The sequence below is a fragment of the Ochotona princeps genome, chromosome 17 (assembly GCF_030435755.1).
Source record: "Ochotona princeps isolate mOchPri1 chromosome 17, mOchPri1.hap1, whole genome shotgun sequence".
In the NCBI taxonomy this organism is placed as follows: domain Eukaryota; kingdom Metazoa; phylum Chordata; class Mammalia; order Lagomorpha; family Ochotonidae; genus Ochotona; species Ochotona princeps.
Window position 1 is genome coordinate 27,832,919 of NC_080848.1, and position 13,543 is coordinate 27,846,461.

At 42.3% G+C, this 13,543-nt stretch overlaps 1 protein-coding gene across 2 annotated transcripts in view; it reads left to right on the forward strand.

The window, feature by feature from the left end:
- The first annotated feature begins 5,005 nt into the window (after positions 1-5,005).
- Positions 5,006-13,543, forward strand: part of DHX40 (DEAH-box helicase 40) — a 31,873-nt gene continuing 23,335 nt past the window's right edge. Inside the window, exons 1-7 of one of the 2 annotated variants that reach the window (XM_004590968.3) lie at positions 5,006-5,259; positions 6,097-6,264; positions 7,435-7,580; positions 9,768-9,887; positions 10,071-10,298; positions 10,510-10,576; positions 11,407-11,538. In XM_004590968.3, the coding sequence (XP_004591025.2) occupies positions 5,148-5,259; positions 6,097-6,264; positions 7,435-7,580; positions 9,768-9,887; positions 10,071-10,298; positions 10,510-10,576; positions 11,407-11,538 (973 nt within the window). In that variant the 5' untranslated portion in view covers positions 5,006-5,147. Of the gene's footprint in view, positions 5,260-5,407; positions 5,743-6,096; positions 6,265-7,434; positions 7,581-9,767; positions 9,888-10,070; positions 10,299-10,509; positions 10,577-11,406; positions 11,539-13,543 lie in introns of those variants that run through there. The other variant, XM_058675513.1, reaches the window with a different exon arrangement.

Genomic DNA, 13,543 nt, shown 5'->3' on the forward strand with positions numbered 1-13,543 from the left:
GGAACCCACACTGTCTTCAACTTCTAACAATCCCATATGGCTTTCTATACCAGGCTACCCATTCAAGTCCTCTCTGCTTCTGATCCAGCTCCCTGCTCATGTGCTGGGTGGGTGGGGTTGGGAGAAGTGGGAACTGGTGGGCAACAGAACTTCCCTCAAGTACTTGGCCCCCTGCCACCCAATGGCACCCCTGGCTTGTCCTGGCCCAGCCTCAGCGGTGGTAGCCATTTGAGGAATGAACTAACAGATGAAGATCTCTTTCTTTCACTGTCTTTCTGTTATTCTTTCAGATAAATACAATAAAATCTTAAAAAGGAAAATTGGAGAAGGAAAGTACAGAGAGATAATCAATTCATATTTTGAGATAGAATTCTACCACAAATGAAAATATGCAATGCAATCTTGACTAAATCTGTTATTTCTCCTTTTTCAAAATGTGAATTTGTGATTTTTTTCCTCCTTAGTACCTATTTCAATTCTCATAAACACATGTTGTCATTTCTATCCTAATGATTTCTCAAATCAAAGTCTTTTCTTAATCATCACATATAAACTGTAGTAGTGGCTTTTTTCGCCTGACAATTCTTCTTTTTCCTTTTCACTTTCCTTAGTTGATTCTGACCAGACATGTCCAGTTGCATCAGGAATCTTTTCAGTCTGCTCTGTAATCCTTTTTGTCCACACTTACAATTTGGCTTCTGTCTGCTTTCTCTTTACCAAAACAACTCTTGCTTTGCTCAAATTAACTGGTTATCAAAAATTCATATACTTTTGCACATACTTTTTCTTGGAGTGATTAGGGTCTGTTATTAGGTTCTGCCCACTCCATCACTCTGAGGAAAATGCAACTTTGAAGTGAAGTGAAACTTAGGCCTACTCCCCGATCTTAGGCCTACCATGGCGTCGGTCCTGTTCTTTATGCAGCAAAGCCAAGCAACGATTACAGAAGCCAAACATAGTAGTTATGCTAACAGTTAAGAAACTTCCTTATCACGACTCAGCACTCTTGTATTCCTACTACTATTATTTGCCCCTAAATGCTACTTTACTATTTATCTTTGTTTTAAAAGATTTAGTTTATTTTTATTGCAAAGTCAGATATACAGAGAGGAAGAGAGACAGAGAGGAAGATCTTCTGTCTGATGATTCATTCCCCAAGTGAGCGTAATGGCCGGTGCTGTGACAATCCGAAGCTAGGAGCCGGGAACTTCTTCCAGGTCTCCCACGTGGGTGCAGGATCCCAAGGCTTTGGGCCGACCTCAATTGCTTTCCCAGGCCACAAGCAGGGAACTGGATGAGAAGTGGAGCTGCCGGGATTAGAACTGGCACCCATATGGGATCCTGGCGTGCTCAAGGAAAGGACTTAAGCTGCTAGGCCACTGCGCCATGCCCCACTATTTATCTTTGATAACTTTCCAGCAGTACTGTTGCTAAGAACAAGTCCCGGACACTCACCTGCATCCCAACCCCACACTACGTTTTCAGATTCTTTCCTTCCAGATTCAACCCATGTATTTTCTATTTTGACTCTGTTTCAGTGTCTCCTTTGCCCTTGTAATTTGTAACCTCACTGGGTAGGAAATAATTGTTGACCTTTTGAACTTGGAATAGCCAGAAGCATATGGTTATTCATGGCAATGTTTAACTGTCCTTGGTTGCAAAATGAGCAATGTTAAATGATAGGCATGTTTTTCACTTTTATTTTACATTTTTTATTTTTAGGTTTTATTTTGAGTATTAGCTGGTTCTTATGTGAAAATAAAGCTAATTTTATAAGGTTACAACTAGTGGAAGAAAAAGAATTAATTAGGCAGCCAGATCTGGATAATTCCATCTCTTACTACAGTATAATGGTATTAGTATGTGTTTGAATTCTGGCCTTCTCAGTTCTTGGTTTTGAAAATGTAAATCAGTTTCTGAGTTTGGTTCCCACATGTGAAAATTAAGGTTAGTAATAACCCACTACTCAAAATTTTTGTAACAAATAAGAGAAGGGATCTACCTCATACATTTGGCTATTTCCTTTTGGAAACAATATGTCATTGGTTTGAAGTGATCCTGTTCATTTTCTTAGAAAGTAACTTTATTATTGTTAGCTGCCCTGTATCGAAATATTTACTGAAATTAATACCTCACCTGTACTACAGATGTATTTTTGCTTTTCTTCCTTGTTGGTTTTTCTGTTTATAGCATTTCAAATTTTTTACAGACTCTAAGAAGTTGGAAGCTGCTGTAACAGACAAGAGAAATTTGGGATGTTCTCTTGTTGTATTCCTATTCTTTTTTTTTTTTTTTAAGATTTTTTTATTATTATTGGAAAACCGGATATACAGAGAGGAGGAGAGACAGAGAGGAAGATATTCCATCTGATGTTTCCTCCCCAAGTGAGCCGCAACGGGCCGGTACGCGCCAATATGATGCCGGGACCAGGAACCTCTTCCAGATCTCCCAAGCGGGTGCAGGGTCCCAAAGCTTTGGACCGTCCTCTCCTGCTTTCCCAGGTCACAAGCAGGGAGCTGGATGGGAAGTGGAGCTGCCGGGATTAGAACCGGCGACCATATGGGATCCCGGGGCGTTCAAGGCGAGGACTTTAGCCGCTAGGCTACGTCGCCGGGCCCTGTATTCCTATTCTTGTGGTACCCAGGATTTCAAGCATAAAGTTGTGAGAAAGTTGCATCTAGTTTTGTATCATTCAAAGTCTGACAGGTTAAGTGCTGGTCCCTATGCCTGACTCTTTCAAATAAATAAATTTTTTTTCAAAAATGGCAAAACTGCATTTTAGAAATTATTGACCTGTCCTGTATAAAATAAGTTGTTGGAGTAAATGTTTGGCAAAACAGTTAAGTGCCTGCAACCTGCACACTACATTACAATGAGTTATTGGAATTCCAACTATTTGGCCTCTGATTGCACTTCCTGCTGACGGATATCTGGGGAGGCAGTCATGATCACTCCTATATTTGGGTCCCTGTCTACCCACACAGAAACCCGGATGGAGCTCCAGGCTCCTGACTTCAGCCTGGTCCACTAGTCCTGGTCGTTGGGGACATTTGGGGAGTGAACCAGCAGATGGAAGGTCTTTGTCCTTTGCCTCCTGGCTAAAGAGTAGGAACCTTGAGTGAATGCTCAAGTGATAGCTCTGAATAGTTGTGTTTGGTACTAAGTGTTGGTGAATTTTAATAGCAGAACAGTAGAAAAAAAGTCCTCCCAGCCCCCCGCAAATCTCGATTTTGCATCAATGTTGTTGCAATTGATAGTTTACAAAACTGGCAGGTTCTACAACAGATATGCTGTCCAAAGTAACTCTTGTTAAAGTCACCCAACTCGGGCCCGGTGCAGTGGCCTAGTGGCTAAAGTCCTTTCCTTGAACGTGCCAGGATCCCATATGGACACCGGTTCTAATCCCAGCAGCTCAGCTTCCCATCCAGCTCCCTGCTTGTGGCCTGGGAAAGCAATCGAGGATGACCCAAAGCCTTGGACTCTGCACTCATGTGGGAAACCCGGAGGAGGCACCTGGCTCCTGTCTTCGGATCAGCTCAGCTCTGGCTGTTGCAGTCACTTGGGAAGTGAATCAACAGATGGAATATCTTCCTCTCTGTCTTTCTCTCTGTATATCTGACTTTCCAACAGATGGAATATCTTCCTCTCTGTCTTTCTCTCTGTATATCTGACTTTCCAATTAAAATAAAAAAATCTCAAAAAAAATTTTTTAAGAGGTCTGGTGTGATAGCTTAATTGGCTAACTCACCACAGTCAAGTGCTGGGATCCCATATGGGTGCTGGTTTGTGTCCCAGCTACTCCACTTTCCATCCAGCTCCCTGCTTGTGACCTGGGGAAGCAGTAGAGGACAGCCCAATGCCTTGGGACTTGACTCACATGGAAGACCTGAAAGAAGCGACAGGCTGCTGGCTTCGGATTAACTCAGCTCTGGACATTGCTGCCATTTGGGGAGTAAATCAATGGATGGAAGATCTTTGTCTCCCCTTCTCTCCGTAAATCTGATTTTTCCAATAAACTTTAAAATAGTTAAAAATTGGGCCTGGTGACATGGCCTAGCGGCTAAAGTCCTCGCCTTGAACGCACCGGGATCCCAAATGGACGCCGGTTCTAGTCCCGGCAGCTCCACTTTCCATCCAGCTCCCTGCTTGTGGCCTGGGAAGGCAGTCAATGATGGCCCAAAGCCTTGGGACCCTGCAGCCACATGGGAGACCTGGAGGAAGTTCCTGGATCTTAGTTTTGGATTGGTGCAGCACCGGCCATTGTGCTCACTTGGGGAGTGAATCTTCGGACGCAAGATCTTCCTTTCTGTCTCTCCTCCTCTCTGTATATCTGACTTTGCAATAAAATAAACTAAATCTTAGAAAAAAGGTTAAAAATTAAGATTCTGATTTTTTTCGCTGGGGAGGCATTTTTTGTCTAGTAGGGGTGAGGGAAAATATGCAAAGGTTCCTAGGAAGGAGGTGAAACAGCAGGTGGGCTCCAAGTTTTTGACAATTACATAAAAGTTTGGTTTCGCAACACAGTATTATGGCCGGTTGTTGTGTGTGTTGTCGAGGTCATTTTTGATCAGTAAAGGTGAGATGGATTTACAAAAAGCGGCCCTCTAGGATGATGTTAGTTCCCAGCGAGGGCGCATGTATTGGCTGTGACCACCATGGCAGATACAGAGGAAAAGTGGAAGTCTGGGAGCTCTCAAGGACGGAGCCATCAGGGACGGGATGGAGCCAGGGATGGAGTCAGGATGGGAACCCTCAGGGAAGAGCCACCAGGGATGCGGTCCCCAGGGACGGAGCCCCCAGGGATGGGCTTCCCATGGAGGAGCCCCCACAGACGGAGCCCCCAAGATGGGGGCCCTCAGGGACGAACCCCAGGGCCGGAGCCCCCACGCACAGAGCCTTCAGGGCTGGAGCCCTCGAGGTCCGCACAGCGCACATGGCCGCGGGCGGGAAAGCCGCGGGGCGGAGCCACAGCCTGCGGACCAGACGCGCGGATCCGGGCGCCACGTCATCGAGCCGTCCTCCCTCCCGTCGCTGCCAGTCGCACGCGCGGAAGTAAACACCTGCGCGTCATCAGGGCGCGTCTTCGCCTTTCCCCTCCCCTCTCCTCAGCTGGCTGGACGTGCTCACCTCCGCTCCGGGCCAGGTCTATGTCCCGGTTTCCCGCCGTCGCGGGCAGGGCGCCAAGGCGGCCGGAGGAGGGCGAGCGGTCCAGAGACCTCCAGGAAGAGCGGCCGCTGGCTGTTTCCATCGCTGACAGAGGTGCGGTCCGCGGGACGCTGAGGAAGCCCAACGGGAGTTCGGGCTTGGCGGGGAGGGCTGGGGAGGCAGAGGTGGGAATAAAAGTATTCCTTTAACCGGTCCGGGAATAGAAGGGAGGAACCTGCGGCGGACTCGGGGCTCCGCAAGCCCGAGACGAACTTTGGCGTCCGACGAGCACTTTGGATTAGAAGGGGGCGGTCCCAGACCCAAGTTGGGGGGAAAGCATCTTTGGGGGCAGAGAAGCGAACCCCTGCACGGAAATGCGCTTTGCTCTGTAACAGGCTCCTCCAGCCTTTGTTCTCTACCCGTTCATCCCACCACCCCCCCGCCCTTCGTCGGGCCGCCAGCCTGCCTTTGGGTACGGTATGAAGGGAGCCAGTTTCCAGGAGCCAGTTTCCATGGTTACCCACCACTTGGCCTTCTGGGATATCAGTCACTCTGAACAGGGACCTAACTTGAACCATGAATCAGAAGCAAGCACAGGTGGCTTCTAATTCAGCCGAGAGTTTTCTGCTGGGTTTTTTGTTTTTGTTTTTGTTTGTAGGTTAATAAATTTAGTTTTGCGTTTCCCGTGTAGATAGCCGGCACATCTGTCCATTGCCTGTCCTTTTGAACAGTGGAATAACAAAAAAACTCAAGTTGTTGGATTTCCCCGAAGAAGTTGCTGTGGGCTCAGGAGCTCTTTAGGAACTGTTTGTGGGCTGCTGAACTGAGAAGTCAGGATGGGTGCTTGGCAGTTTTGAACATGCCTTGCTGGTCTCTCTTTCATATCTGATACATTGCCTGAGATGCCTTTACAGGCCACATAACTGCCCCGTGGTTTTTCTGTTGTTACAGAAGAGAAAGGATGCACGTCGCAGGAAGGAGGCACTACTCCAACTTTTCCTATTCAAAAGCAAAGAAAAAAGCTGATTCAAGCCGTGAGAGACAATTCCTTCCTTATCGTCACTGGGAATACAGGCAGCGGTAAAACAACCCAGCTCCCCAAGTATCTCTATGAAGCAGGTAATTTTATTAGGGATCGGGTCTTCTCTCAGGCCACGAGGACTTCTGCAGCAGTGCTCACTATTCGGTGTGCCATCAGCTGGCACTCCCTGCCCGACTCGCCCATGCCTCCTCATGGTCTTATTTTGGATTTAACAGTGATTTAAGATGTTACATCGTTTCCATTATTAATGAACGCAATAATTTCAAACAGGTAGAAATTTAACTTTCTTCTGTAGAACAAGGTTGTCCTGGAATAGATTGCTGACTATTGGGGACTGAAGTACTTCTGAGGGGAAAGGGGTATGGTGGTATCTGTGGCTGACTTAGGGTTTCTTGCTCCTTTCTCTAGAGCATTATCAGGTAAGTATTTGTCCCCTGACTCTGCTAGCGCTAAGCAACCTAACATTATCTTTACAGTGTCTTTCTTTTCTGTGTGACAAACTTTCTGTCCTTAAGTTTTGTAAAGTGTGAGAAATTATATTGCTTATAAGTCATATAAATAGTGAAAGTTTCTTATAAAAGTTTCTTATACTACCTAATTGAATGCATCAAATCTAAGATCCTATCAAGACATAGCATTATTTTATATATTATTAAGCAGGGAAAATGTCAACAATTTTAAGGTGCACTTCTGCCAAAATAATAAAATGCCTGTAGAGTATGTGAGAAGTGGTATATTGGCTATTTTAGAATTCTGTGGCAAAGGCACATTTATTTTATTTATTTATTTATTTATTTTTATTTTTATTTTAAATTTTGTTTATGCTATAATTCTGTATAGTCTGGGATTCCCCTAGGCAGATTTATTTTAGGAAATGTGTAGATTTATGGATTCCTAGATTTTGTAATTATTGAATTCCTCTTTAAGTCTTTTTTTTTTTTTTTTAGCTTTACTGCTTTACTCTTTAAGTCTTTAGAAAGGAACTAAGAATAAAAAAAGAAAAGTTGAAAAAAAATCCCTTTAACTTACTGAGATATGTAAATTTGGAGTCATTATTTACATGTGCTATTTTGCTTAATATTTACATTTCTATGGTGTTAATATAATAAAGTCTATTCTTGATTTATAGGATTTTTATTGAAAACATTCAGGCAGTTTATATTGATTGATCAGACATAATTTGGCTCTAGTTGGAAGGGAAAAACTGCTATCATTGTTGATGTTTTTTAACCTCTGCTTTTTGATAGGCTTTTCTCAACATGGTATGATTGGTGTGACTCAGCCACGAAAAGTGGCCGCCATATCTGTTGCTCAGAGGGTTGCCGAAGAAATGAAATGCGCTTTGGGATCAACAGTAGGATACCAAGTTCGTTTTGATGATTGCAGCTCTAAGGTATGCAAGTTTTGTTGGTATTTGTTTAAGTACTGTGAACTTACAGAAAGGGTGCAAAAAAGTACTGAAGATTTCCCCTTCAAAATTTCACGTATGTTTTAGAGAAACAAAGCCTCAGGTTAGAATTAATTTTCATTATGGGCCCAACATGGTAGCCTACTGGCTAACATCCTTGCCTTGCACACACCAGGATCCCATAGGCCCTGGTACTAATCCTGGCAGCCCTGCTTCCCATTCAGCTCCCTGCTTGTGGGAAGGCAGTCGAGGACGGCCCAAAACCTTGGAACCCTGTACCCATCAGAGAGGCTCTGGGCTCCTGGCTTTGGATTGACTCAGCTATAGTTGTTGCAGTCGCTTGGAGAGTGAATCAACAAATGAAGATCTTCCTCTCTGCCTCTCCTCCTCTCTCTATATTTACTTTCCAATAAAAGTAAATAAATCTTTTTTAAAAAGGAATTAATTTTGTTCATTGTTAATGCTTTTGCCCTGAAATATCTGGTATTTATTCCATTTTCTCCTCAGTTCATCACAGCCATGCTTGTTTTTTGAGTATGTTCACAATGTTGTGTAACTGTTGCTGTATTCTTTCCTTAATCCTGCACAGAGATTCTGGGTTAAATAACAGATTAAACTCCCAGGCTTCCCCCAGCCCCTGTTAATCTCTAGTCAGCTTTCTGTTTCTGTAAATTTGCTTTATCTAGGTACCTCCTTTGAGTGCAATCACACTATTATGTATTTTATTTTACTTAGCATGGTTTTCAGAGTTCACCCATGTTGATATATTCTTAAAAGCTCAGTTTCATTGACAGCAAATATTATATCTTACATGGACATAGCATCAATAAGTTAAATTTCAAATGAACAATTTACATTCCTTCCATTTCTTAATCCTACACTAGATACAAATCATTTTCAGATTTGCATATGATGGCTAATGGGAATGGTAATTTGGTGTGCTACAGATTGAACTTTTCTTTCTTTTTTTTTTTTTTTTTAAAGATTTTATTCATTTTTACTGGAAAGCTGTATACACACAGAGGAGGAGAGACAGAGAGGAAGAGCTTCCATCCGATGATTCACTCCCCAAGTGAGCCGCTGTGGCCGGTGCTGCGGCAATCCGAAGCCGGGAACCAGGAACCTCTTCCGGGTCTCCCATGCGGGTGCAGTGTCCCAAAGCTTTGGGCCGTCCTCGACTGCTTTCCCAGGCCACAAGCAGGGAGCTGGATGGGAAGTGGAGCTGCCGGGATTAGAACCGGCGTCCATTTGGGATCCCGGTGCGTTCAAGGCGAGGACTTTAGCCGCTAGGCCATGCCGCCGGGCCCAGATTGAACTTTTCTTACGTCTTGTTTTGGCCTTGTTAGTGGTCACTGCTAGGATATTTTCTTTTTCTGATCTTGTTTTTGGCTTTCAGTTTCTTCAGTCTTTAGGCCTTGTTCTCACTTTCTACTGACACTGTTTTGTTTTGTAGAATGACCAAGGAATAGGAAAGTGTGAGTGGAAAGGATGTACTTTCTCTGTCTCTAACCTTGAATCCTTTAAAGTTGGGGCTGGTCAGGGAGGTGAACTCCAGGTCATTTTTGTGTACCTTGCTGTGCTCACCTGCAGTCATTGCGCATCTTGTCACTTTCCACCAACCTCATTTTGTCTCCTTTTCAGTGTCTTGTTACTTTATTCTAGTACACTCAATCTAAGTTTCTTATCCTTATTTATGTATAGATTACACATTTTGTTATTTACCATCTTTGTTGGAATATTTTATATACTCTATTTAATCTAATTTGTTCATTCACTTAATGTCTGTATACTTGCAAAGAAAAATTACAGTTGTGGGCCAGCATTTAAGGGGCATTGGGTTGCTGGCATCTCAGATTGTAGTACCTATTTGAGTCCCAGTTACACCGCTTCTGATCGAACTTCCTGCTACTATAGTGGAAAAGTAATTGATGATGGCCCAGCTACTAGGATCCCAACCACCCATGTGGGAGACCCGGAGTTCCTGGCTCCTGCCTGTGCAGTTCTAGCTGTTGTAGGCATTTAAAGAATGAACCAGCGGATGCAAGATTTCATTCTTTCTCTGTCTTTGTGACTTTGCGTTTTAAATACATACATACATACTTTAAAATGTATAGTTGAGGCTGTAATGAATTTCTGTGAGGCTCAAAATTGATATATTCTGCTGTTTGATAGGAAACAGCGATCAAATACATGACTGATGGGTGTTTACTGAAGCATATTTTGGGAGATCCAAATCTTACCAAATTCAGTGTCATTATTTTGGATGAAGCCCATGAGAGAACTCTTACTACTGTGAGTATTTTAATGTATTTTTTTTTGAATCAGCAAGTAGTTTAATATAGCTTTATACTATATGTAGAAAATTACCTCTTGCTTACATTTTAATCCATTTAAATAGGAATTTCTTGGTCCATAATTCATTTTAAATAGGTTTGCTGTTGGATGCACTTGTGACTTATTAGACTTTTCTTTCAGGATATCTTGTTTGGTTTATTGAAGAAACTGTTTCAAGATAAGTCTCCTAACAGGAAGGAACACTTAAAAGTGGTGATAATGTCAGCAACTATGGAATTAGCAAAGCTTTCTGCGTTTTTTGGAAACTGTCCAATATTTGACATACCTGGAAGACTTTATCCAGTCAGAGAGAAATTCTGCAATTTGATTGGCCCACGAGACAGAGAAAACACTGCATATATTCAGGCGGTATTGGCATCATTTTTCTTCCTTAAATACGATATTCTAATTACTTGATTAGTTTGGTATTTCATTTGTTTTGCACTGCCTTAATCACAGCCCTCATCGGTTCTAGTTCTTTTGAGAACCAGCTTTGATTTTCCTATGGACTGCGAGGAGGTGATGGTGGGGGAAAGTCTGTCTTTCCACTAGAATGTTATGCTTGTGTTTCTTGATTTAGATTGTGAAAGTGACCATGGATATCCATTTGAATGAAATGGCTGGAGACATCTTGGTTTTTCTTACTGGTAAGCATTCTGTGTCAGCTTTACTAGTGTGTATTACTTGGAGGAGGGCTGGGGTGCTTCCTCTGTTGGGATATCTGAGCTCATCGTCTCTTTTTTATAATCAGAATAGTGTACAATGGTAAAGTCATTTAGTAAGTATATGTAAAGCACACTGACCTTTTAGTAGAAATTAGATAGTAAAATATCATTTTTACTCATCTTTAATATACAGAGCTATATCCTAACCAGTTATGATCAATTCTATTATTTCGAGACATTCCTCCAACTATTCTTTTTTTCAAGTGGTGGAATGGTACATTATGATAGCATTGGATAAATTGTGAAATTCATGTGTCATTGACAAGCTAAGAGCATTTTTTGGAGGAAAAATCGAATAGAGCACTTACATACCCAACTATTGTAGCTTTTGAAGTAGCAGTCTCCTACTGATGATAATGAGTGATTTTATTCTGTCTCCTAGTGTCAGCCATAAGGCGTTACAGCAGTTTCTTCACCTTTTGGAGGTTACTGAAGTATTTGGAAATACACCTGAATTCATCCTCTTGGATTTGTTTTGTGTTGTTCGTGGTTCATCTTCACGTTCTGTGTTAGCAAATAAAGAACCTGAAGATGAAAATTTTTCTTTTCTTTCTTGAGAAACACATTCCTTGACGTTTCATCTACTTTGAATTTTCTTGTTGCAATTTGATAGATCTCATTTGGTCTCCTTTAGATTAAATGAGAATTGTAACTATTTGGCAAAGCTGATTGTAATGTAAATATTTAAAAAAAAAACTTTTGGTCTGTATTGCTTTTAAATTGCTGAAGTTATTTTTTTCCTCTTATTTCAGGCCAATTTGAAATCGAAAAAAGTTGTGAGTTACTTTTTCAGATGGCTGAGTCTGTTGATTATGATTATGATGTTCAAGATACCACCCTTGATGGTTTGTTAATATTGCCATGTTATGGATCTATGACAACAGGTAATTCCTCACTACAATAGAAAATTTGATCATAAAGAAAAAAAAAACTACTTTTTGTTTAATAATCGCATATGTAAGCACATAGATCTTCACTGTTTAGGTCAACTTTTTTTTTTTTTTTTTTTTTAATTGGAAAGTCAGATATACAAATAGGAGAAAAGACAGAGAGGAAGATCCTCTGTCTGATGATTCACTCCCCAAATGGCTGCAACAGCCAGAGCTGAGCTGATCCGGAGCTAGGAGCCAGGAACTTCCTCCAGGTCTCCCATGTGGGTGCAGGGTCCCAAGGCTTTGGGCCATCCTCTGCTGATTTCCCAGGCCACAAGCAGTGAGCTGGATGGGAAGTATGGCTGTTGGGATGTGAACTCATACCCATATGGGATCCTAGCATGTGCAGGATTATTGGGGTCTCCCATCCCGTGGAAGAAGTCACCCGACACTCCAGGCTCTGTTTCAAGAGGCACTTTATTCTTCCAACAAGTCGCTTTCCCAGCCCGTGGACTCGAGTTCCTCTTCTTCCTTCTCCTCCTCACCCGAACCCCCACCACTTATATACCATCCTAATCCAATCAGCTTAAAGGTCACCGATGCACGCCATGGGCACACCAATCATAACTGATCACGCGTAGCACACACGCCAGGCATGCGACTACAGGCCAATCAGAAGGCAGTTCCTGAAACCTGTTTACCGCTAAGCTCTGAGAGGAGGAACGGTCTCGGTGCCATCTTAGGGCAGGGCACTTGTGCAGTGCTCCCAACACAGGATGAGGTCTTTAGCTGCTAGGCCACCATACTGGACCTTAGGTATAGAAATAATTAATGATTGAACTCTTTTCACATTTACTTTTTCATGGGCCTTGAATATCCATCCCTTAGTATAATGGACTGTGTTCTTTCCCTGCAGAACAAATATATTGATGGAAATTCTTTGAAATGAAAGCTCTACTTTATTGACAGTAGTAATATAAATGAAGCCTTACTTGCCACTGCCACAGAATTTCTAGATATCTGGTATTCATTGTCTTTTCAACATGAATGCAGCCTTCATTCAGCCTTATTTCCAATGTATTGGATTTTGTATGTTAGTGTATATGTATAAAGATATGTGACTGAGAATGGATATATGTATTACAGAAAGATTTTGTTTATTTTAAATCTGTTGATCAAGAGTGAGCTGCTGGTAACAATTATTGAGTGTAATAGCATTGTAATTTTTAACTGTACAGTGTCATTGAGGTAGAGCCGATGAGATTTTGAGTAATGGGTGGAGTTGGATGATGTAAGGAAGAGACTGGCAGGTGCTTGGGATCTTAGGGTTTCTTTAGCTTGAGTAATACCACAGCCCTTTTTTCCCCTTATTGTTGCTGTTTTGGGCCTGAGGACAGATCCTGGTGTGTGCAAGACGAGGACTTTAGGTACTAGGCTTCTGTGCTAGGCCCATCATCATCTGTGCCATTCCTTTCTCCCTTGGAATAGTTCAGCTTATGTCTGTTTATTATGAAAAATATATGAGTCTCTTACTTCGTCTTTTTAAGAGTTTTTTTTTTGGTTGATGGAAAAAGTTCGTCCTATAGAAAATGTGAAATATTCTAGATAAATATGTGTATATATATTCTGGGAATCAAATTGCAGCCTCGTATTTTATTTATTTACTTAAGATTTACTTATTTTTGCTTTAAAGAGTTATGGATCTTCTATTTGCTTGTTTACTGCCTAACTGGCTGCAGTGGTTAGAACTGGGTGGGCATTAATTTGAATCCCAGCTGCTCCACTTGCAACCCAGTATCCTGCTAATGGCCCCAGAAAGCCGCAGAGGATGACCCAAGGCCCTGGGTCCTTGCGCTGATGTGGGAAACCTGGAAGAAGTTTCTGTCTCCTAGCTTGGACCAGCCCAGTTGTGACCACAGCAGGCATTTGGAGAGTGAACCAGCAAATGGAAACCTCATCCCATGTCTCTCTCTCTGTGTAACTCTGATTTACAAGTTAATTAAATACATCTTAACTA